Source organism: Rhagoletis zephyria, unplaced genomic scaffold (assembly GCF_001687245.7).
Source record: "Rhagoletis zephyria isolate East Lansing unplaced genomic scaffold, Rhagoletis_zephyria_1.1 Rzeph_scaffold_03474, whole genome shotgun sequence".
Taxonomy (NCBI): Eukaryota; Metazoa; Arthropoda; class Insecta; order Diptera; family Tephritidae; genus Rhagoletis; species Rhagoletis zephyria.
The window spans coordinates 706-26,011 of NW_016160557.1; the positions used below are offsets into that span (position 1 = coordinate 706).

The following is a 25,306-nucleotide window of genomic DNA, read 5'->3' on the forward strand; positions in this document are numbered from 1 at the left end:
CGTGTACATACCCCCCGTCACCTGCTCTCCGGCAGGATATCACCCTGATATAGGTGCGCTCCTCAGAGGTGCAAACCGTATGGTAGTAGGTGACTTTAATGCACACCTCGATCTTTGGCACTCAAGCCTGTCAAACGATCGTAGGGGAACAGACATGGCTGAGCAGCTAGATGATTCGATATTCTGCATAATGAACGACGACGCACCCACCAGGAATATGGGCAGCTGCTGCAGCTCTCCAGACATAACAATAGCCAGTGCTGGTCTGATAAACAGCGTATCATGGCGACCTATGGTGACTTTGGCATCACACCATCTGCCCACAGACATCTCGATCGATAAACCAACTGACTTTGCTCCGCGGAACACCGGACCTATATCAACTTTTCTTTTCGCTGCGCTCCCCACACCAACCGACGTCCACCTTGGTGAACGTAAATTCCGCAGGGTTGTCACTGCTAGTGCAGCTCGCATCGTACCGGCAAAATGTATCACGGACCCCTGTCCAAATTTCCTTGCTGAAGCGGCGGTCCTATCCGATTAGCGTGACAACCTCCGTCAGACCGATCCCGGAAATCCCCGTATCAAAGATCTCAATGCGGAGATTCGGCAGCTTGTGAGCGTACATAAGCGGAAAAAGTGGGAAAAGCATCCGAACATGACAATGGTCACTCTCATCATCCCAGACATCTGGAAGGTGGGGAGAATGGTCCCACTGCTTAAACCGGTGAAACCAGCCCACAAAGGAAATTCTTATCGGCCGATAACACTCCTTTCCCCGGTAGCGAAGACTNTGGAAGGTGGGGAGAATGGTCCCACTGCTTAAACCGGTGAAACCAGCCCACAAAGGAAATTCTTATCGGCCGATAACACTCCTTTCCCCGGTAGCGAAGACTCTAGAGGCCTTGCTACTCCCGTATTTCACAAACCACTTGGCCCCAGCGAAGCAACCACATGGTTTACGTAAAGTGCACAGTACAACAACAGCACTTAACGCCACAAAAACTCACATAACACGTGGTCTTAACAGCAACCGCCCCTATGAGAGAACTATTCTAGTAGCGTTGGAGCTGTCAAAGGCGTTTGACACCGTTAGCCACTCCATGCTACTAGAAGATATAGAGGTCTCCTCTCTCCCACAGAGGCTCAAACGGTGGTCGGCGAATTATCGAGATATCGACACTCGTCGGCAATGTTTAGAGACAAATCGAGCAAACTTAGAAAAACAAAACAGGGGGTTCCACAGGGTGGTGTCGTTTCCCCACTACTGTTTAACTTTTACATTTCAAAGCTCCCTCAACCACCAGAAGGAGTCTCGATTGTCTCTTACGTCGTCGATTGCTCGAGCATGGCGACTGGGAATGGAATTGATGACTTGCGCTCGAAAGTAAACGGGTATCTCTCCGAGCTTTCTCGCTTCTTCACTGCAAGGAGCCTAACCCTCTCTACTATCTATCTATCTATTGAAAGAGTGCAGCATCAATATGCAGTTGATGCGCATTATATGCATTTATTCCACTTGCTGCGCATGTGTTTTGCTTAAGTGCTAGAGAGTCTAATATTGTTAGATCGGCTGTTATATCTCAAAGAATTGGGATATGAGAAAAGTTACTTGCTATCGGTATTTGATGCAGTTATATCACAGCGGCGTTTTGGCATTATCGCAGTGAAGGACGCGGATAGATGACGTCAATAATGTAGGCTACATGCTTGACAACATACCTAAACCCACAATTGTAAAACACCGGTTGAATGAGCTGCTGAATGAAATTAAAAGTAAACATATACATACAAATCCAATATGTTATTAAATAAATCGCTAATTACAGACAAGATAATTTGATTGACAATGTTTTATTTATGGCGTGTTTATAATTGTAGTGGCGTACGTATAGCAAGATGCATTGCATCTTAATAATAGCGAAAATAAAGGGCAAGATTGCCATACGTCGACGTATGTACAATGTACATACATATTTTTATTACTTTTAAGAAATTTTAGGTAATTCATACTTACGCATTTGTAACATGCTTTGCTTATATCTTACGGAGGTTATGTGAAACTGAATGTTTTAAAGATAAGGTTGGTCAGGTTTAGTCTGCTAATCAAACCATTGTTTTTGTGTGTACGGTTACTTGACATTTGATAACACCTTATTGCTTTATTTATACTGCTAATTTAAGTGCAAGTACATACACTTGTGATCAGCTAATTAAGCCATCAACATTTTGATAAATTTTGGCTATTTTTCTATCGTTTATTTAATGTTCATTATTTTTCCATAAAAGTCTAGCTCATTATATAACAAAGAAACAACTTAAGACTTGCACATTATTACCCTAGAATTTAATGGGCTATTAAACTGCATACTCAAAAATCTAAAAGATCTGAATAAACAGCTGAAAATCTAGCTGAAACTTTGCAGATTTTTCATAATTTTTGCACAAAATTTGAAATATGGATTTATGTGGTGTTTGTTACATAATGAGCTAGACTTTTATTGAAAAATAATGAACATTAGCAGGTCTGTTCTGCACGTTACCGAAGATTTTGTAACGGAAAATTTTACTATCAAAAAATGTTACCAGTTCTTGTCACCGCGTTGCTAGGTACTTTGGTAATGCAGTTAAAATATTCAGCAATTCAGTTATGAAGAATTGTGCAAATTCTGGCATTGCATATTTCATGGAGCAATACTTTGTTACTAGCTTATGAGATGGTAACAAAATTTACCGGTTACAAGAGTACACAGAATGCGAAAAGGGTTTAAAAATTTACAGGAACTTTATTTACCGGTTAAAAACCTTTTATTACCCGCGCAGAATAGACCTGTAAATAAACAAAAGAAAAATGGCCAAAATTCATCAAAATGTTGCTGGCTTAATTAGCTGATCACAAGTGTATAGAAATATAGACACGTTCTAATATAAGCACAAACCTGTGGGACTATTGAGTTTAGTGTTTCGGTTGAAGTGCAGTTGGGAAAGACGGAAACGAATGCGTAACGATTTTTGAATAAAATTTGCTAAAGGTAACTGCAATACAATGCTGTAAATATATAAATAAACGGGTATATACTTACATACATACTAATACAAACATCACCTAAGCAATTTAAAAATCGAAAGAAGTGCAATTGTGTGTAGTATTTAACCTATGAGCATGCGCATAAATGTTTTCCAAAACGAAATTAATGCATGTTTTTCGCAAAAAAACCTTTCTTAATAAAAAAAATTAAAAAATTTAGGCAAATCGGAAAATATAAAATAGACCAATTGAAAAATTAAAAATTTAATCGTCTCCTATTAAAGCTTTCAAGTGTCTTAAAAAAATGAAATGAAATAAAATAATTTAGAATATGTTAAACAAAAGAAATTAAAATAAAAATAATAACATTAGATTGGCGCTTACACATATGTTAGTGTTTGGACGAGAAACTCGCTCAAAAATTAAATTTAAAATAAATTAAAGAAAGACTCGAGACTAAAATACTCCCTCTCGAACTTATACATGTAGCTTAATTTAGAACAAAATGAGTAGCACCGTCAGCAAAAAAAATTAATCAAAACATTGAAACATGCGCTTTATTGCACTAATGAATTTTTTTTTTTTGGTTTAATTCTGGTTAAAAACTTTAAAATCTTGATGATGAATATTGAAAATTTTTAGAAATTTCGTATACAGTTTTAAACTTGGATTTACATATTTATGTACATACTAGAGGTTTACGCCGACAGGCTTTGCGGCGGCGGCGTGGTCAACTTCAAAAATATTCGGCGGCAGCGGCGAATGTTATGTCGCTCTCAATAAATTTTTGCAATAATCTTATCAACCGTTATGTTAAATTACGGAGTTCTTACGATTTTTTGCGGATTACATATTGAAAACAAGGTGTCTACTTGTTTTCCAAAAGTTTAACCCATCAACTCGAACCAGAACGGGCCTTTTAGACCGACTGTTGAAAAAAATTTCTTATAGATGGTTAGCATTTCCACTAAAATAAGAAGCGCCAAATTTTTCCAAGGAGAACCGAATGTAATGAAAAATAATACTAATGTTTACCATAACCCTGTGTAGAAAACCTTGCGATGCGAGGGAGCAAAACCTTCCTGGGGTTTGACCACCACTAGGGAATGCTAACGTAATTTTCACACAGCCACCTAGTACTTGTATACGTATGTGGGACCCCAGAATAAAATAACGTACGAATGTAAATATTAGCAAAAATGTGTTTGTTTAAAATATTTAAAAAAAAAATACATAGAAAAATCAACTTTTCTTTGTTTTATCTCCAATAATTGAGGAGTTAGATGCAAAGAGGCCGCTTCTATTAAAACTGCTTCTTGAGATATTGGCGTTAAAGTTTTTCATGTGTTATAACTTTATTGTTGTTGTAGTAGGTGTATAAAAAAGTAGTATTGTTGTAGTATTGAAAAGAATTGTCTACTGCGGGAATAAATCGTTAGATTACCAGTATTCGACCCTAATTTAACTGTAATAAACGCTTTCGTCGAAAAATATGTTAGCTATGTTTTTTCAAAGTTAAGCTCTTATTGTAAAAATAAAGGAGATCATATTATTTTCCACTGGCCCAAATTATGCAAAAGCAACTCCTTTAAAAATGTAAAATTGTGTTTTTATACTAGTAGTATTTAGTTCCTTCAGACGATGTATTTCAATGTACATACATCATGAAAATTTTGTACAAAATTCCTTAGGCGCCGAACGCCGCCGCCGCCGCCGCGCCGATATTTTCGTAACTCGGCGGCGGCGTGGCTCGGCGGCGTATACCTCTAGTACATACCAGTGGTAGAATCTGAAAAAAAAATGTGGTGGATTTCAAAAAAATGTGGTCGATCTTTGGTTTTGGATCAAACTTTGTACAAAAATTAAAAATATTCTGCAAGGTTTCACTTAAATTGCAAACATTTTAATTAGAATCTAAAATAAATTTATTTTAGTATAATAAAGTGCAAGATTTAAGTTTCTAAAAATTCCATTGAGTTTTGGCAATTTTTTTTCCTTGAGAGTGTAAAGCAGTTCCTTTCATATTAGTGTAGTAAAGTGTTTAGATTTACCTTGGTCTTCATTTTTGCCTTTATCTTTACGCATCTTTGTTTTTGTTGTTATTTTTACCTTTGCCTTTATCCGTTTCTTCATTTATGTACGTAATCACCTTTACTTTCGTTCTTGTATTGGTCTTTTTCTAAGTGTTATTCTTTAACCTTTTGTTAGCAAATACACATAAGAAGCACTTGTTGCAGCCCCAACCATTTCCGTTGCACCATTTCCGTTGCATCATTTCCGTTGCATCATTTCCGTCCCAACCAGATCCGTGTGCAATTTCCGCTGAATTTGCCAATTTACTCTCAACCAACCAACCGCCGCTAAAGAAGTTTCACTTCAAAAAATGTGGTGGATTTAAAAAAAATGTGGTAGATCTTTGGTTTTGGATCAAACTTTGTACAAAAATTAAAAATATTCTGCAAGGTTTCACTTAAATTGCAAACATTTTAATTAGAATCTAAAATAAATTTATTTAAGTATAATAAAGTGCAAGATTTAAGTTTCTAAAAATTCCATTGAGTTTTGGCAATTTTTTTTTCTTGAGAGTGTAAAGCAGTTCCTTTCATATCAAGATATTTTTCGAACATATTTTGAAAGATGTCTGCAACCTAGCGGAGTGCTGCCAGTTTTTCTTTTTATCACATCCCGATGTAGCGGACAAATGTGGCACGTTCCAGAAACCGCTACTTGGGATTTGCTGGGTGTAAAATTTATAGAGTGACTAATTATTATGACAAAATCAGCTTTGTCGCATCACATTCATTTCTCGGAAATAAAATGTTTCCCTTCAGAAAATATTCTGCCTTTTAAAGCTGGGTTATGCAAGGCTTAGACTTGACTTGACTTACCTAGAAACTTAGAAACGATTATTCAGCGTGTCACCTATTACCTTTTCTTTTTCTTTTGAATATCAGCACTTGTATTTGTACACCTAAATTGCAAACGTTTAATTTGTCTTTACACCAGAATGAATACAAAATTACCAGTAAAATAAATGTATTTACGCGTATCGAATTGTGATTGTTTTTATTATATTTTCTGTCTTTATTTGAAAGTTTGTTTTTCGATTGCCAGATGAATTACATATATACAAAAAAATTTATTTATGTGGCATATTTGTAGGGATTTTATTAAAAAATGAAATGGCAGCATGATTCTCTCAGGGCTCTCTTTGCACTTAGAAATTTAACTTAGAAATCAAAAATCTATAGTTCTCCAAGTTTCTAAGTGAAGCTGTTTTTTTGGGTAACTACATACACGCGCTGCTCATTTGCCAGATACACAATTTCCAAGTCAAGTCAAGTCCAAGTCTTGCATAACTGAGCCTTTATCCTGAAGAAAAAAAATTCACCTGAAAATTTGAGTGAGTGAAAAGTGAACCGGTTCAGGGAAAATGAAACTCATGATAAGGTTGATTTACTTTTTATCCAGCAGATTGATTTTCTTAAAAAGTTTAGTATGCTCCTTATGTTTTTGTGTTAAAAATTGCTCTATAACATAACTTAGTTCATTGCTGAATCAAAAATCTTCAAGATTCCTCACTAAAGAGCGCAGTAAGAAGGAAGAGCTGAGATTCCTAGACCTTAATCACCCTCCAGTTGCCGCAGAAAATATTTATCTCAGTAAAGCAAAGGCATTGCAAGTATTCAAGTAGATTCCGCCAATTCTCTCATCTCAAGGGCACCAAAACAGACTGCGCTTAACACGTTAGCTGCCCTATTAATCGCCAAAGCTTGCCAAGTTCTACGCGAATAATGATTTAATAAACTCATCCGTAATGTTGGTAGCAACGAAGAGTTTCAGCATAATCCCGACAGCGGGGGAATCCGCGTCCATTAGCATAATTAGCACAATCTTTCAAAAGCTCATAAAAGCCCCGCTGAAATTCTAGAGCCTAGTTCCTTTTGAAACTACACCGCTATGAATCGCTCTCTATCTAAGCTGTTTTTTATTCGCCTCGACGTTACTTCATTAGTTGGCCTGGTGTATACTTACTTACAATAACGCTTGGATCCGAACAGTCAGGTATTGACACTGTAACTATTTCTTCCAAAAAATATTATAATTATAGAGAATGCTTAAGACCAGTGGTAGGCATTTGCGAAGTTTTCACACGTACACTATAAATTTCTTCCTATTGCGCAAGACACTTGCCGATCGGCTGTTGCTTTGCTCGTCTTCGGCACTGCAATTCAAAGCAATTGTTGTTCAGCATGTCTTCCCTGCTTCACGCAGAACCGGCACATTCGCGAGGACCACTGAGCATATCCGCATTTCTCCCTAATCTAAACCATACATCATTTCGAAAAATTACAGTATAAACTAGCCACAGTGTTTACCTACTACCTGTAGATACCATGGTGTATATTCGAAGCAGGGATGTTGCGAATATTTGCATTTGCATTCGTTATGCGAATGATTCGCATCATTTTACGCATTCGCATTCAAAATTCGCATTCGCATCGAATGATACGAATATTTTGCGAATGCGAATGTGTACATGGGCCGCGAGTCCATTCTAATATTGTTGAAATGGCTGTAAGTCTGTCTAACCAGCTTCAGGCACTAAGCGGTTAAGTAGTATATAAAGCAACATTTGGTGGGCTCTCAACAAGTACTGCTAAAAGTCTTATAAGTAACCTATAAATAATAATAGAAATAAAGCCAAATTACTTTTTTTTTAATATACTATACGTCTTTTGAACTTTGACTACTAGATTTAAACACTTTATAGGTTAAGTACTCGTTCAATGTTCTAATAATTTACAAAATTTTTAAGTAATGAAAAGGATGGCTTAAGTTGATTATAGCGTTTTTAATATTATTGCTAACATTCGCATTCGAATGTGAAAAATATGACATTCGAAACATCCCTAATTCGAACGAAAGAAAATTAGTTGCGTTCCTCAAATTGTCTGGATAAAACCTGTAAAACTGTCAAAAGGCAAAAGAAGCCAGAGAACCGAGTACGGGAAATGCTTTTTGGTAAATTCCTGTAAATTCTTGCAACTTCTTGCGAGTTAGGGAACGCAACTATTATTTGTTATCAGGCCATAGATATACCTTACCATCACACATACTAAGTATATTAACACTTATAAATAAGTTAATATTTTGATAAAATAATTGATTTTCAAGATAGGCAGGCTTTGGTATAAATAATTATAAATTTTCTAAAAGTTATGGCTTTTTAAAAGTCATGGTAATTGATGAAATTGATAAGATAAGTGCAAACAAGTGTTGAGTATAACATTAAATTGTTATCAAATTGATAAAAACTTAGTTCGTTATCATTTATTTTTACTCACTAAGGGTTTTAAGCAGGGACGGTAATCATTATAAGTAAAATAATTTTTACTTTTTCGCTCAACGGGAATAATTATTATTTGATTTTTATTTTTTCGATCTGAAATAATGATTATATTATGATGTTTATTTTTTCGGCCAGAGATAAAAATTATTATTGAGTTTTATTTTTTCGCTTAGAAATAATGATTACTTATAAAATTTTAAAAGGCCATATAGACGCAAGCAACAGAAATTTAGACCTGGAAATTTTGGGACTTATTCTTTTTATTAGAGTGTCGCTACCTCTCAAAATAATATGTCGGAAAATACCCTAGTATAGCTTTTGAGTTTTTTGAATAATCATTACTCTTAAGAGAAAAAATAAAAATCAATATAAATTATTATTTTTAAGAGAAAAATAAAAATCAGATATTAATTATTATTTTTGATTTTTATTGGTTAAACTCAAAAAATAAAAATCATTATACATTATAGTAGAACGTACGAATACAAATATGTGAATGTAGTTAAATTGTTTTACGACGCTTACAACACCTTGATTTTGGTTAAAAGTTAATGATTATTTTCCGACCTTGGTTTTAATTATAAAGTAGTCTGATATGTAGGTACTCCAAGGGAACCGGTTGCACTTTTTAACATGGCCTTATTCGGGGCGTGTCAAAAAATAATGAGTTGTGGGACGTGTATATGTAATTAATTTATGAGCCATATTTATTCTTGTGCGAGGACCTCCGCCCTATATGGGAAGGTTACTAAAACCCTCATAATAAAAATTAACATCGTGGTTCGCTTTTGAAAAAAACTTGGATTAAAGAGTTTTTGAACAATTCGTTTGATAACACCTCACAACAGCATTTCTGATGATTAGGTTATGTTACATGATACTAGCCTAACTTTTGATGACGATTTTAAATTTGTGATTGAATTTTCTGTGTCAGCTCTAGTTATAGCAAAGAACGTAGATAACAAGAAGGGGCAACTCCTTAAAATTGTGGCGAAAGTGCGCAACAGGGGCGTGCCTTCTCTTTTGCCCTGGTGCGTTTTTTGATTGGATGAAAAGAGAGGGCACGCCCCTGTTGCACACTTTCGCCACAATTATAACGAGTTGTTCCTTCTTGTTATCTTCGTTCTTTGGTTATACATGGTGTTCCATACAAAGTATTTTCGATTTTTTTTTATATGGAAGAAACTGCGTGCCAAAAATCAACGGTAAGTTCTAGCTATTTCAAGCTTCCACTTTATTGGGCTACAAAACTGCATACTCAAAAAAAATATAAAAAATCTGATTAAAAAGAGGAAAATTTTCCTGCAAATTTATTGAATTTTCCTGAGTTTTGCACTAAGTTTAGAAATTTAATTTTTTGTTGAGTATGAACCATATTTTTATAAAAAAATTAGCGAAAAGAAATTGACGTAAAAATTGTTGCATATATTGTAAAAAATTCTCTGTGCCAATACTTTTTTTCCGGTAGTGTAATCAGTGTTGGCACTAATCGATTGATTTTTTAATCAATTAGTTAATTCGATTAAATTCAATCCGATTACAGTTAATCATGATTAATTTTAATCCGATTAAACAGTTAATCGTAACCGCGATTAAAAAAATTAATTTTTAGTCATTAACTCTTAATTTGATTAAGTAGGTTTGGTGATTAATTACTATATGCTGGAATTTTCCTGTGCACACAAAGCCAGTTAATCGAGTATGGCTAAGTCGGTTTTCCTCATCAATCTAAGAAATTTGGTGTGCATTTTCATTAAGATCTATACCAACATACGTTTTACAAACTAGGTTTTAATATCCCTCTGCACATGTGCGCTGGTTTATAAAAGTTTCGAGTTTATTTATTACTAATAAAAATAATTATAATTTTTATTTTATTTTGTGTGCTTTTTATAAGCGTAAAACACAAAATAATTACTACAACTGTTGTTTGTTTCCAAATTCGGACAAACTAGACAACTTAATCAGATTTTGTTTTTAATTGGATTAACAATTATGATTAAAATTAATTAATCGTAATCGCCGCCAGCGATTAACGATTAAAAAAATTTAATCATTAATCATACATTTGATTACGATTAATTAATCTTAATCGTCAATCCCGATTAACATTTTAATCGTTAATTTTTAATCGTTAATCAGGTTAGCATTTTGCCAACACTGAGTGTAATTAATCTAATTTTATTAAGATCTTAAGTTGAAAAAAAACTTTCTTTTAGAAAACTACCCTGCAGAAGTTGCAGCCTGAGAGCTGTTCTGAATGCTCCAACAATAGTCAGCCATCAAGTGTTCGTTTCAGAGGCTTTGATAGCGTTCCTCCATCGTACGAAGGTGAAAGCTATAACTCGTAAATAAGAGTATTTCTCAATAGTACTTTATTTGACGCCAATTCGACTTTTCAAACAGATGGCTATCCTGTTCAAATTAGTTTTAAACCAAAACCGCGTTACACTTTTTTCGTCTGATACTTGCATTGTGATGCATATTTAAATTATCTAGTACTCGTAATTCAAATGAACTTGGTTATAAACGCAGGGGGCAACCCTCTTACATGCAGTTTGGAAATAAAGTTTCTGCCAAACAATTTTGCTTTATATTCAGATTGAAGTAGTTTATGTAACATATATTTCTTATATTGAATCTAACTTTATAACCTTTATAGCCCTCTGAAAAATATTTTCAAACCGCAACCTCTTTCGTCTGACATCAATTGCAGGATATACATTCCCAGTGGGAATTAGGAGCACGTAATAATACCTTATTAGCAACTTACTCTTCACCTGGCAGTCATTACCATTTCCCTGCCGAACGTCCCTTACTTTTACAAAGGCATGGCCGCCTTATGTAAGTAGGAATTTAGAATGTACATTTGGTATCAGACATACTTCTGAGCCGCTTTACAAAGTAAGTTACGTGTAATGCAGAGAAGTCGCTCGGAGTAGTTCGGCGCTTAGAGATAACTTCGGCTGCACGTTACTTTGCAACTGACAACGTAATGTGTCGTTGGAGGTGTTCATTTTGTGCTTTACTAGTAGATGACATTGGCCATGATGACAATTTTGGTACTAAAAACTGAAAGAAAACATGGCTTACCTCGTAAGGTGCTTACCTATTTTCCCAGTGGGTTTCAATTTTCTACCTTTATTTAAGTCGCACTAGCTTTTTGAAACAGGTAACATATAATTAAGAAATAAAGCCTTTTCCATTTCGATCGATACTCATAGTGTAATAATTGATTTAACTTAAAAAAAAAAAAATTGAATTGAACTTTTTTATCAGGTGGCAACATTTTTGCATAATAAAAAGTTATTGCACGTCTACAGGCCAAGCCCTGTAATTTGATAACTCATTTTGTAAAATCGAATGAACAGTACAGATCTGATATGACGATACAAGTTTTCGCGTATTATGCATTCATATGTATTTACATATCGATGGCTGAGTGGAAGATCGACCTATCTCGGCAGTCAGTTCCAAGACGCTCTATCTCAAAAAACTTTTCAAGAACGCCCTATTTCAGAATTCTTTCCAAAAACGCCCTATCTCAGCTGCCGACTCAATACGCCCTATATCAGCATATTTTCAATACATTTTGAAGTGAGATAGGGCGTTCTTGAACCGAATTTTGAGATAGGGTGTTTTTCAATTAAATTCTGAAATAGGGCGTTCTTTAAAAGTTTTTTGAGATAGAGCGTTTTCGAACTGGCGGCCGAGATAGGTCGATCTTCCACTCAGCTATCGATATATACATGCATACATACATATGTACTACATACATAGATTACTAATGACGTCTTCGTTTGTACCAAGAAGAGAGCAATGAGAAGGCAACAATTTTTGTAGAAACGAAAACGCCATAAAAGAAAAACACATCCTCATGAACTGCAATCAACATATGTACGTATATATGTATGTATTTAGTACATACATACGCTGCGATTAGATTATAAATATTGCGCCATCTGTTACTCAAAAGCCGAAATACCTACATACACACTAGTATGGGCACCCTAATACACACGTATACTTTTTGTCTCCTTCTCGCATTTCCGGCGCAAGCACGTGTTTGCAAAATGATGACGAAGTGATTTTGTATGGAAAATCATTTATGCCCATATATATTTGAATAAAATAATCATATGCACTTAGAAAATATCAACCAATACCATCGTACAGTTCCATAAGTAAAGTAACTATTCTTTTTACCGTTTTTTCTGGCAGGCTGTAGTTGTGTTTGTGGTTAGTGTATTGGTGTTTTTGGTTCAGTGGGTTAGTTTATTTTGAATAAATTGTAATATAAATAAAAGAAATTGTAATAGAAATGAAAGAAATTGTAAAAGATAAGAGCAAATGCCAAGAAACAGGGGATCTCAGTTGTAGGCATTCTTTGGCAATCAGCTGATAGTGTTTTTACTTATGAAACTGTACGATTACGAAATTCCCATCAGGGATCCGAACATCTGATGAAATTTTTGTTTTCATTCAAAAATGTAAAAAGAAAAAATTCTCCATCAACCTAAAGTTCAGAACTCCGGATCACTGTAGCGTTTCCCTAGCAGAGGTAGCCGCAATATGGAGGCTTCGGATTGTTTGCTCTCGAGTGTATTACCCCTACAATGCAGGGAACACTTGACAAATTGCTGAAGGTCAAGGTACTCCCCTGACCTGACTTCTATATATATTCTAAATATTTCTTTTTAATTAATAGTTTATGTCCAAAAGCTGCAAGTTAGTTGAAATCTAATGCAGGGGGAACCAGTTCTCACTATTTTTCGGCCATCTCCCTTCAAAATTAGTAAGTTACGGCCAACGGAAATAGTTAATAAATAGTTACCACTAGACGACTGCTAGTTAGTTAATAGTTAGCTACAAACTAGTCCCATTTTCTGCAGGGTAGTTTAAAAAAGCCATCAAACCCCTAAGAATACAATTCTGAACGCATGAAAATCATTTTGTGAAGTTGTACTCTAAGCTTCCAATACAAATTAATACATCAAGGCAAGCAATAAAAGCATTCAAGTCTGTTTATAAAGTGCAAGTAACACAAAAACTTTACAAAAAAGATTGCATTCAATGCAATCGAAGTTTCAGAAAAATATTTAGCAAAATATTTAGTCTTTTCTACGGTTTATATTATTACAGCAGCTTTTTATTGATTTAAGCAAGTCTTTAGGTTTTAATAAACACAACGTCTTGTATGAAATGGAAAAAGATGAGTATGTTTTCATTCACAAACATTCACATGTCCAAGCAATTCGGCAGAATTTGGCGCAGTGCCGTATTTTGACAAAACTGTATCAAAAATGTCGATGTAGTACCAATGTACTTCTGAGATTCAAAATGTACCAAAAAAGTATAATTATACCATCAATTTCATTCCAGCTTCCCATATACCAAACGAAAAGAAAAAAATTGAATTTTTGATTAAAGTAAACAAAACCCAAATCATTCGAGAAGTTGGCGAGCATATTGGTAATACAAAAAATTTGCTAATTTTTTAAACAATTTTTCGCCCGAAAATGCTCAAAATTTGTTGAATTTATATAAAATTTGTACACGATAGCATTTCTATTGCTCCAAAGAACCTAAATCTCGAAAATGAAAGTTATATCTGCAAATAATAAGTTACTAGAGCACTTTAAAGGCTTAAAATTTATCCCAAAATAAGCCAATATTTACCGTGTTTCCTACGACGAAAAAAATTTGAGCGAAATCCGCCCAGCCGTTCTCAATTGATGAATTACTATAAATTTTTCACACCATTTTTATATGTATAGATTTTGCAGGTTTTCGCAACAACAAACTTTTAATTTAGAATTTTTAGCGATATTACAAGTTTTCGATTTAATGCATTTTTCCTATATAAAGGGTGTTCAAAAAATTTTTAAATTAAAGAAAATGTATTACACCGTCAGCAAAAAATGTTAAATTAAAGCTTAATTGAAGGCCTATCTTAAAGAAAAACGAGCTCATCTCGCTGAAAATCCTCTTGATTGGTGGGAAACTCAAAATTTGAGCGCTCTACCCGCCAGCGTTCTAAGTGAGCAATTGCTCAGTGCAGCCGGCCTTATATACGAGCCTCTAAGAAATCGCTTCATGGGAGCAAAATTACTTTTTTTGAAATATAATATGCCCCTTTTGAACTTTGACTTCTAGACTAAAACACTGTATAGGTTAAGCAGCGTTCGTTCAATGTTCCAATACTTTACAAAATTTTTAATTAATAAAAACGATGGATGGATTATTCCTCGAAAAAAATCTGAAGCCAATCGAAAGTGTGACACCAAATTGTGAAAGAATGTCTCATATCTAGACATATATGTTTTATTTTTTCGATATTTTCTGCACCCATCTCTTTTTAATCATTTTAATACGCGATTCAGACCATTTCGAATAGGTATTTTTGCATCGACGGTGAACTAATTTAGCACCTCAATGCCAATTTGACTAGACTATTAGATACTTTTCAATTTATTAATCAAATTCCAATACTTATTTAATTGTTATTCAGCTCAAGAATATATTTTCTCTCTCGCTTCCTTTTCCTTTTCGAAAGCAGTGCATAAAATGCTTTCTACAGAAACTATTGGCCTCTTGGCGGCTCTTTTGGCGATCGTATACGTCTGGTGTCGTTACACTTATGGCTACTGGAAGCGGCACAACATTCCCTTTATAAAACCATTCCCACTGATTGGCAACATTCAAGTCATGTTTACGCTCAGCAACAGTTTCTTCCTGTATCTCTCCGATGTTTACAAGGATGCTACGGTGTCGAAGGCTGCTGCAGTCGGCATTTATATTATAAACAAGCCAGCTTTAGTGCTACGCGAGCCGGAACTCATCAAATCCGTGCTAATCAAAGAATTTCAAAAGTTCTCAAATCGTTTTGGCGCTTGTGATCCACACGGCGATGCCTTAGCATCGAATAATCTATTTTTCATACGAAACCCACAATGGAAGGAGCTGAGAACGAGAATTTCACCGGTGTTCACTTCAGGAAAAATTAAGCAAATGTATGCTCTAATGACCGAGGCAAGTAAAACAAACAAATTTGTAGAGTAGACCGCATCATATAAAAATGGCCGTATACTTTTGCATCGAAAGTATTTTTGGAATGCAATTTCACAAAGGAAGAAGAAGACTGTTTATAAGATAATTTTTTAATCCAGAGTTCATCGACCTGAAATACCCCGTTCTAGTACTTACCTCAGTTCCTATCAGCCAATGGCAGGTAAGGTAAAGTAAAGCTAGAACGGGGTACTTGAGATCAATGACCATTGGAACAAAAAAAATGAGACAAAACATCGATATACATATCATACTTTAACATCGGTCTGTAAATACCCAAGATAAGACTAAAAATGTAAACAGGCAGTCCCTAAGATCGGCCATAAGAAAATTTACGAAATTGCTTTGCAAAACTACTTTATATTCGAAGGTGTACAGTCCCTTTTTTTCTATAAGCCTTTTTCTTTATACATATTTTGCTATTTTAGATTGGCTCTCAATTAGAGTCTCATTTGTTGAAACACACAAAGACTGGCAATACCTACAACACCGAAATCAAGGAGGTGTGTGCGCTCTTCACCACCGATGTGATAGCATCGATTGCCTTTGGCATACACGCGAATAGTTTGAAAAATCCAGACGGTGAATTTCGCACACAGGGTCGAAAGATTTTTGATTTTACGTTGGGTAGAGCGCTTTCATTTTTCATCGCATTCTTCTACCCAAATTGGGTTAGCACATTTAAAGTGAAACTTTTCACGCCTGAATTCTCTTCGTTTCTACGCAACACCATCAATCACGTTATGATAGAAAGAGAGAAGACTGGTGCCATACGTAACGATTTAGTTGATGTGTTGTTAGATTTGAAGAAAGAGGCGATCGCGAGAAACGAGTACAATAACGAGGCGCAGGATGTTCTAACAGCGCAGGCAGCAGTATTTTTAACGGCTGGTTTTGAGACGTCATCTTCAACGATGGCTTTTGCGCTGTACGAATTGGCCAAACATCCGGATTTACAGGAGCGGCTGCGCAATGAAATTCGCGACGCACTTGTAGCCGATCATGGCANGATAAGCCGTTTGATCTACGACCGTACTATGATTACAAAGTACCAACCGGTATGGCTGTTTATATACCAATTTTCGGCATACAACGCGATCCTAAGGTGAGTTGATCGGACTGTGAGAGCGATATATAAGGCGTTGATTGTTAAAAACTTGCTTTACAGTTATTCCTCTGCGTACTCTTTATCCGATATAAATAATTTCCCTTATATTTCCAGTACTGGCGCAACCCTGACACCTTCGATCCGGAACGATTCAGCTCTGAGAATAAAAAGCTGCACGAACCCATGGCCTACTTGCCATTTGGCACTGGTCCGCGCAATTGCATTGGTAGCCGTATAGGTTTACTACAATCCAAAATTGGTTTGGTTCACATTTTGAAAAATCATTTCGTGACTTTTTGCGATAAAACACCAGCGGAGATAACTTTTGATCCCATGTCTATAGTGTTGCAATATAAGGAAGGCATATACTTGAATGTAGTGAATGACGGCCTATACGAGCAAAATGCGAATTAGGGACGGACAACGGACGGAGGTATCGTCTTATTAAAGTTTATTATGATGGCGTATTTAATGGATAACATATAAATTGATAATAAAATTAAAGAATGAAACTCGTATACATACATATAAAAACTTTTGTACATAGTGTAAAACTTTAATATACAGCCGTATGTGATAAACGATGAACAATAAATTTCGAAACTCGAAGTGGTATTCATTTTATGATAAAAATAATTTTTTTAGAAAACCATATACTTATGTATATTTATATTGGTTACATACGATTTAAGGGATTTTTATCAATTGGTACAATGTATTTTATTGGAAGTATTGCCCATCGTTAGCTATGACTTTTCCCATTTCTCGGCCAATGTATTGATACCGCGCCAATAAAACTGCTCGTCTTTGGAGATCAAGCCAATGTTTGATACATTCAATTTAAGTGAACCGTATTCCCGTTGGGGCGTTCTTCATCGAGCGGAACAATTGGTCGTTTGATGGTCCAAGGTTTGGGCTATAAGGTGGGTGGGTTAGCACATCCCGTCCGGTATCATCGCGATAAGTTCTGACCACAGTTTGACGAGAAATACCATGGCAGAAGATGAATGACTCATGCCTGGACTTTTTCCTGCAATCACTCGCTTCAATCACATCAGCTGTTGTCTATAAGAGACCTTCATCGATCGTCTGACCACTTTTCAGAAGCTCATGTTACAGGATTCCCCTCTCGACGCACCAATGTAGAGCATAACCTTGGCACCGGGAAGTTAGCCACTCTTTAATTGCAAAATATTACTTACCTGCGGCTGTGTCGGAGCCCAAGCCGCTAAACTTAAACGTAGTACATGTACGTGATATTATTATTATTATTCAAATTAAAAACGGTACATGAATATTCGTTTTGATTGTATTGAATTGAATGTAATAAATCAATATGAATTGCCAAATATTAATAATTACTGCCCCTTTCGTCAAGGACAGTTTTGCCATGGAAGCCGAATGACTCTCCAATATGTAGGTATGCTGGGCATCTGGATCAATTATATTGAAGTTTTTTCATCACTGAAAATAAAGTTTTTCAATTCTTCCTACAACATTTGTAATTTAAGTATGTAAAATGCTGAAAACGAATTTTCGTGTAATAGAGTGGGCTGTGTGGGTTTAGCGATTTATTTCTTCACCCTAAGTACCAAAACAGTTTTTATTATTTATTCTAAACTTTTACTTGTGACAGAGAGATTCAAATGCATATAAATTTTTACGGCAACTCTGCTGTTCCTAGTAGTTAATCCTTGCATATGTCGTTAGGGCTACTCTTTTGGGGTTTGTATAGGGCCGCCAAGCTTATGATTCCAATAGTCAACGGGATTTTTAAAGGAACTTCTTATTATATTCTAATGTCTGATTACTTCAGCAGGAACTTCTTATTATATTCTAATGTCTGATTACTTCAGCAGTTAATTAGCTAAATTTCAAGCCACAAAAATTTTCTCCGGTTATATTTCCGGGCTCATATTTAGATAGTTCAGTGCCACTATGGGCCATAACATAAATAATAAAACGGTTTTTATTATGAAAATAGTTTCTATATGTTTAAGGTGTTACCACACAGTTTTCTGTTGAAAATTTTTGACACTGGAGCATTCATACATTCACATAATTCATTAATTCATAATTCATAATTCATTTTGCACATACATATAATTATTTTCTATTGAATATTATACTATTGTTTGTGGTAACGGTAGTTAAAATTATGAACGAATATCAAATTTACTATGAAAATACTTATAAACCAAAGGCTATTATTATTGCGTGCAGCAAAAAGTTTTCCCCCTTCTTTCATAGAGCGAAAATGAGGAAAAACATATTGCACATATAATTCTTTTACTGGGGTACATACATAGAATACTAATAGAAGAACTGATCCAAATTAACTGCAATCAACCAATCGACATACATACATATGTTACGATTAGGTTTTAATAGGTGCAATCGCGTATTCCTTGGACTAAAACTAGTAAAACTGTCAAAAAATAAAAATTCGCTCAGAGCGAGAGAGTAACACTGAAAGGTACGGGACCGCTTTCTAGTAAAAAATGGTAGTTTCTGTCAACTTCAAAATAACCTCCAAATTTTGGTTGTATATTTTGTATGTGAACACACTCCGCTCACACATGTAAATAACCAAAATCTCTTTCAAATTCATTAGAGTACACTTAAACAAGTAATTAAATACTTTTCAACATGAATTAGCAGAGTGCACTTTTCTTTTGTTTACAATTTGGTTGCCAAACACGCTACAGCTGATCGTTTGACACATTTACCAGAATTTACCAGCAGAAAATCTTCGGACTAAAACCGTTAACTTCTGACAGAGAGAGGACCTTATTTACTTTATTTTTGGCCTCTCAATAGTCAGAGATCCGAGTACGGGATCGATTTCCAGTAAAATCTGACTGATTCTGACTATTTCTGACTAGTATGGACTCGTATGGGATCGCAACTAATATTTCGCCATGTGTTACTCAAAAACCGAAATACCTATATATACGTACTTTCCGTCTCCTTCTTCCACTTCCAAATAATTCACGTGCCCATATATTTGAATCAAATAAACATACTTAGAAGATATCAACCAATACTTCCCATATACCAATCGAAAGGAAAAAATTTAAATGTTTGATTAAGAAAAACAAAAAGAATATCATTCGAATGGTTCCGAACATGTCGGAAGTTGCAAATTTTTTCAAAAATTGTTTGCCTTAAAATGATTTTTTATAATTATACCCGTGGGTTTCATCCCACGTTTTTATACAAATATGAAAAATAATTTAATGATGTTATATTTTATTTCTGTGCTCATTTTGTTAAAGCTCATTATTTTTTAAGCGAGTCAAGGTATTTAGGCCGTTTAAAATTATGAAATTATAAAATCTCGTCTGCGCGCTAGACATACGAAAGATAACAATCCCTCTAAGTTTATCTTAAAATGGTTCCAGAGATGCAACGCGTGAACGTGCCATGGCGGGTTCTAATATTTCCAACTCCAATTTAGTATCCTGGCTAGTGCTGCAAAAACATCGATGTTTGAAACTATCGATTTTTCGATGTTTTTGCCACTAAAACATCGATAGTATCGATACTATCGTGGTTTCTTGAGAATTTTAACTTTTTGTTTCAAGCTGAAATCCCTATCAATTAACAAACATAATTTTTTAATAAATTACAGTTATTATTTTAAAATTATCCAATAATTAATTTAAATTTTAATTTGACTTGTATTTAAGGTCACATTTAATTTATAATTATATAAAAGTATTCATAAAGCAACAACACTATTAATATGTGTTATAAATTATGTCTTATTAAATAAATTAAAGGCATTAATCCAGGGTACACTTCAGGTTTTTATGCTTAATTTTCCCAATTAGAGATCGCACTGACAAAATCAATTTGTTAGTAATAACCAGGGCTGAAGAAAATAAGCAAGAAACAAATCCTTTTTAAGCGCTTAGATAAGCACAAAAACATTGGTAAATATACTCGCAGAATAACAAAAATTAGGTACAGTTTAATGTGATTTTATTCAGTTTACTTCAAGGATTGAAAAATTACAATGGACACACTAGTGTTGCTCGATATTCTCAAATAATGGAGATCTGCGTTGGTTGGTCTTAATTTTTTTAAATATTCGTTATTCGGTATTCAATGCTGCCCATTGGTATTAAATTTTTATATCCAAGCAGAAACGAAATTAAAGTTACGGGTTAATAAAAACTAGATCTCTTTTTATATGTTATTATTTTCCTTGATACAAATATTTCAAGGTAAAACCGCTCGCTCAATTCGTCAGCCGTCATTTATTTTTTGAAGTTTGTCCACTTTATAAGATTGAAATTTTGAGAGCAACTGAAGTGAGCAATGGAAGTGAGAATGTTTTGTGAGATTGAAAATTTGAAAACATTTTTGTTATGTTAGCAAACTTCAAAAATGTTCAGGCTGTCTCGCAGCGGTTTCTTCAAATTTTTATATCATGATTATTTTCGAACATTTATTTAGTTCGACGAATAAAAAAAGCCCAAGAAATGGTCAAGAAAAATTTATAGAGCCAAATTATCTTAAGCAGTACGAAGTTATTAAGAAATTCGCAACGCTTTCTACTATGGTTTGCTAAAGTTTGTTTGTGAAGAGTACCAGGCACCCTTGTTTTCAACAGAAATATATGCCCGTTCCATTATTTCGTAAGGAAAAAGTAAGACAGCAGGCTGTAAGCTTAAACTTTTTGGCCCTGGTAATAACTTCCCTGAACACTTATTGTTAGGCTTTAGCGTTCAGAGCGTTAGAGTTGATTACGCTTTAGTTTTTAACCGACTTCCAAAAAAGGAGGAGGTTATCAGTTCGTCGGAATATTTTTTTTTTTTTTTTTTTTATGTATGTTACCGCATAACTTTGGACCACGTAAACCGATTTCGATAATTCTTTTTGCATCGGAAAGGTAGTGTCTCAGAGGTGGTCCCATACTAATCTGGTTAAGATCCGATCAGTGGATCCTGAGATATATATATATATAAATTTTTTTTTTATATGAGAGTTGAAGTCGGTTTTTTTTTGCTAAAAATTACTTGTTATACTTCTTGCCTGCCCCAAATCAGCAACGGATAAACGTTCCAATGATGGCATATCCTCTAAAAACATCGATAGTAAGAAAAACATCGATGTTTTCAAAAAAATATTTATACATCGATACTATCGATAGTGCTCCGATGTTTTTGCAGCTCTAATCTTGGCCTTGATAAAATACCACTTCTCATTACTGTATGCATGATGAGAGCTTTAGATTATATGGCCGAAGCCGACTCTCCCTTTGGCATTAAATGCATTTTTTCTGTTGGTACGGCACTTATAATAAAATAAATCTCTATAACAAATTTAAAATACTTCCAGAGATTTTCTATCCCTCCAGAGATATGTATTAAGAAAGTTTTAGTATGAATGGGAGGCGACATACCTCCTATTTTAATAACTCACATATTTTCATGAGCATTGATACATTTTGTATACACAACTCCATACCAAGTTCCAGTATTCTTCCACAAACACTTCCAGGGATATGTGGCAATTTTTTCCATGAGTTTGGAATTGATTTTACATACCCCAGTACCAAGTCCCAGTACTCTACCATGAACACCTTTAGAGATATGCAGTATAAATATTAAATTTGTACGGTGATACCATGCCCTATTTCAGAATAATGCAAATTTTTCTTCATGAGTATGGAATTAATTTTGTATACACATCTCGGTGCCAAGTTCCACTCCTCTGCAATAAACACCTCCACAGATATGCAGCATAGAAAAATCAATTTGCATGAGAGTTGCCACACCACCTTGTCCAATAACTCTCATTTTTCTCCATGAGTAAGGGACTAGTATTAGTTGTGTTTATTTACAAATTATCCACTAACTTGCCAGCAACTCTCCAATTACTTCATTTCTAAGAATTCGCTCTCATAGAAAAAATTTTCAAAAAAGTACGCGAACGCTATTCCAGTAATAATTTGCAAGTTTCAGCTGATAAATTGCTGGTTTATTCGCAGCTGATTCATAATTAAACAATATATTTTATATTTAAATATGTTTATTTTGTCAATTTCAACAATAAAAACCAATAAACAGTCTCCTTATTAGTTTAAAGTAGCAAATTCTTACAAGTAAAAATTTATCCAGTAAAATCCCTGTGTGGAAAATCTCTAGTTCTGAACTGGTGCGCTTCTAGTACATTTAGACCCAGTACTGGTTCGCGATAAATCTCTTTTGCATGCAAGCAACTGGCGAATTTAACATGGCGATGTCCTAGGAAGTGTCAATTGCCCCCCGCAAAAAAGGGATGTATTTCGATAGTTCTGAACTAGTCCTAAATTCTATAGTTCCGAACCAGTTCTAAAATCGACAGACGAAAGAAAAAAGTATCATGATTTTTCAATCTTGTTGGTTCTTCCGTGCGTGCGATTTTAAGTAATTTTGGATGAAATGTGTTTTCAATTTGAAATTAAATTTGAATGATTGTAAGAAATGTACGTTACATACCTTTAGCTGTAGCTGAGTTTGCAGAGGGGCTCGCTGCTCTTTCTTAGATTCCAGACGGTCCCAAGATGTTGAAATGTTAACACAAATTTTAGTTTTGTATTACCAAGCTATGAAAAAGCATATGCGAAGCACAGAATAGAAGCGTATTTGAACGAAAATGCCGCCGAACACATATCTATGTAAAGTAAACTAGCCCCCCGCTGCATTCCTTATTCGATAGTTCCGAACTAGTTCAAAATTCGACATATAAGATCTAGTTCGTTCTGCATACCTTTTTCTATAGCTCGGAACCAGTTCTAAATTCGTCACTTTAGATATAGATTTCTAGTGATAAAAACTGAAAAAATTAGTTTTTTAAAAGTACCATTTTCGCCGATTTTGTACTGGTGGGGATCTAGTTCCTATCGGACTAGTTCGATGTGAAGCAAAACTCTCTGGGGAGACAATACCTGTAATTATTGTACCATGATCCAGTAAAAACTTGCAACTTCAACTGTCACTTTTCGCTCTACCAATTTCCCCTACTTTGAAAGTTTTTGCGTACGAAAACGCCAAAACATGAAAATTCGTAAAAACTTTTACTAGATTTTACTGGAAATGAACAAACAAACGCAACTTTTTAAAATATTAGTAGGGTTTCATGCAAATCTGTTCAGTCGTTTCCGCACCCTACTAATATTATAAATGTGAAAGTTTGTATGTTAGGGAAAGCATCACGCAGAAACTACAGAACGGATTCGCATGGAATTTTGTACACAGATAGCTTATGGCTACGGTGACCATCCGTCCTTTATTTTAAAGGACAGTCCTTTATTTTAACCCCGTGTCCTTTATAATTTTTTTCAAAATAAAGGACGCCTTTTGTCCTTTATTTCTTAAACTGTCCTTTAAATCAGCTCTGCATTTTTTCAGAGGAAAATTTTTAAACACAGAATATGAAAAATAAAAATATTCCTTATAAAATATAATGAAAACCTTCGCAGGTTTGTTTCGCACCCCACTTAAGGGTTTTTATTTAATAGGTAATCTTTGCACAACCTATAAAGCACAGGGAAAGTTGTGCCCAGGATCGTGTTACACGCTGAGTTTCCAGTTCCACTGAAAGATAATAATAAACCCCCTGCTGCACAGTAGTTCTAAACTGGCATTTAGTGTTCGTAATTCACTGGAGCCTTAATTTTTTTCACTTAATTTGAAAATTTTTTTTATTAAAGCTTATAATATTTGCAAGAGACCAGTTGAGCCTAATTTGTGAATTTTTATTTGATTATATTAATTTTTTTAGTGCAAAATGCAGAAAAAGTGGCAATTTTGAAGAAAAGGTATTATCCTGTTCCAGTTAATAAATATGACATAACAACGACTAGTTAAAAACAATTGTATAGTTCCTCAAAACGAAAAAATTACAAAAAAGTGTTTGAAATGTTACAAAAAAAGGTTCACAAAAATAAATTTTTTTTTGGGTTTTAGTAAAAATTGGTTGAAAAATGAAGACTGCGGTGAATTATGAACATTAAATTCCAATTTTGAACCACTGTGTGCTGACTTCGGCGTGCAGTATGAATTATGGTAAATGCATTTTGGCAGCAAAGGATGGCGAAGTCCTTGAAAGGGATTTGGCTTCATTTTTCGGAATCGGTTAATTAACTGGTAAATATTTGATTTAAGTTACGATATGGTTAAGGTACGTTTATCATACAAATTGTATGTACGTATTCCCAAATAATTTTGAAAAAAAAATTTCCTTTATTTTACATTGGTTAACCGTACTTATGGCCCAGATTTGCAAATAGGCTACTTTTTGTAAGACTTGCCCTTCTACTAAAAAAGTTTAATTAAACTAATACGCGGAAACGACTAAACGGATTTCCATTAAATTTTTCACGCAGATAGTTTATGACCTAGATTGGAAAATAGGCAACTTTTTTAAGAGTTGCCACCTGTTTACTACGGATTTTACGAGGATGCTGTTAGACTGAAAGTAATTCCGATAATTCAAGGCCTCCCATACAAATTGGAATTTTCATAATACATACATACATATCTCTGTAAGTATTTGCGGGAGAGATCTGGAACTTGGTATGGAGTTATGTATGTGAAATCAAATTCATACTCACAGAGAAAAATTGACGTTTTGGAAAAGAGGCGTAGTACATCCCATACTGACTGAAAGTTTTATACTGCATATCTTTTCAAACATTTGGGGTAAAGTACTCATACATACATATGTCGGTATGTATGCGAAACCAATCCCATAC

The 25,306-nt window shown here is 34.7% G+C and overlaps 1 protein-coding gene across 2 annotated transcripts; it reads left to right on the plus strand.

Annotated features, from left to right (window-relative positions):
• The first annotated feature begins 2,958 nt into the window (after positions 1 to 2,958).
• On the plus strand, positions 2,959 to 17,166 carry LOC108369036 (cytochrome P450 6g1-like). Of its 2 annotated transcripts, none has more exons than XM_017624011.1 (4): positions 2,959 to 3,032; positions 14,941 to 15,413; positions 15,878 to 16,554; positions 16,672 to 17,166. In XM_017624011.1, the coding sequence occupies exons 2-4, from the start codon at positions 14,949 to 14,951 to the stop codon at positions 16,793 to 16,795; spliced, it is 1,266 nt and encodes a 421-aa protein (XP_017479500.1). In that variant the 5' UTR covers positions 2,959 to 3,032; positions 14,941 to 14,948; the 3' UTR covers positions 16,796 to 17,166. The 2 variants fall into 2 exon arrangements, with proteins under 2 accessions (XP_017479500.1, XP_017479499.1); XM_017624010.1 differs by having other exon boundaries at positions 2,974 to 3,032; positions 14,938 to 15,413.
• Positions 17,167 to 25,306: the final 8,140 nt, after the last annotated feature.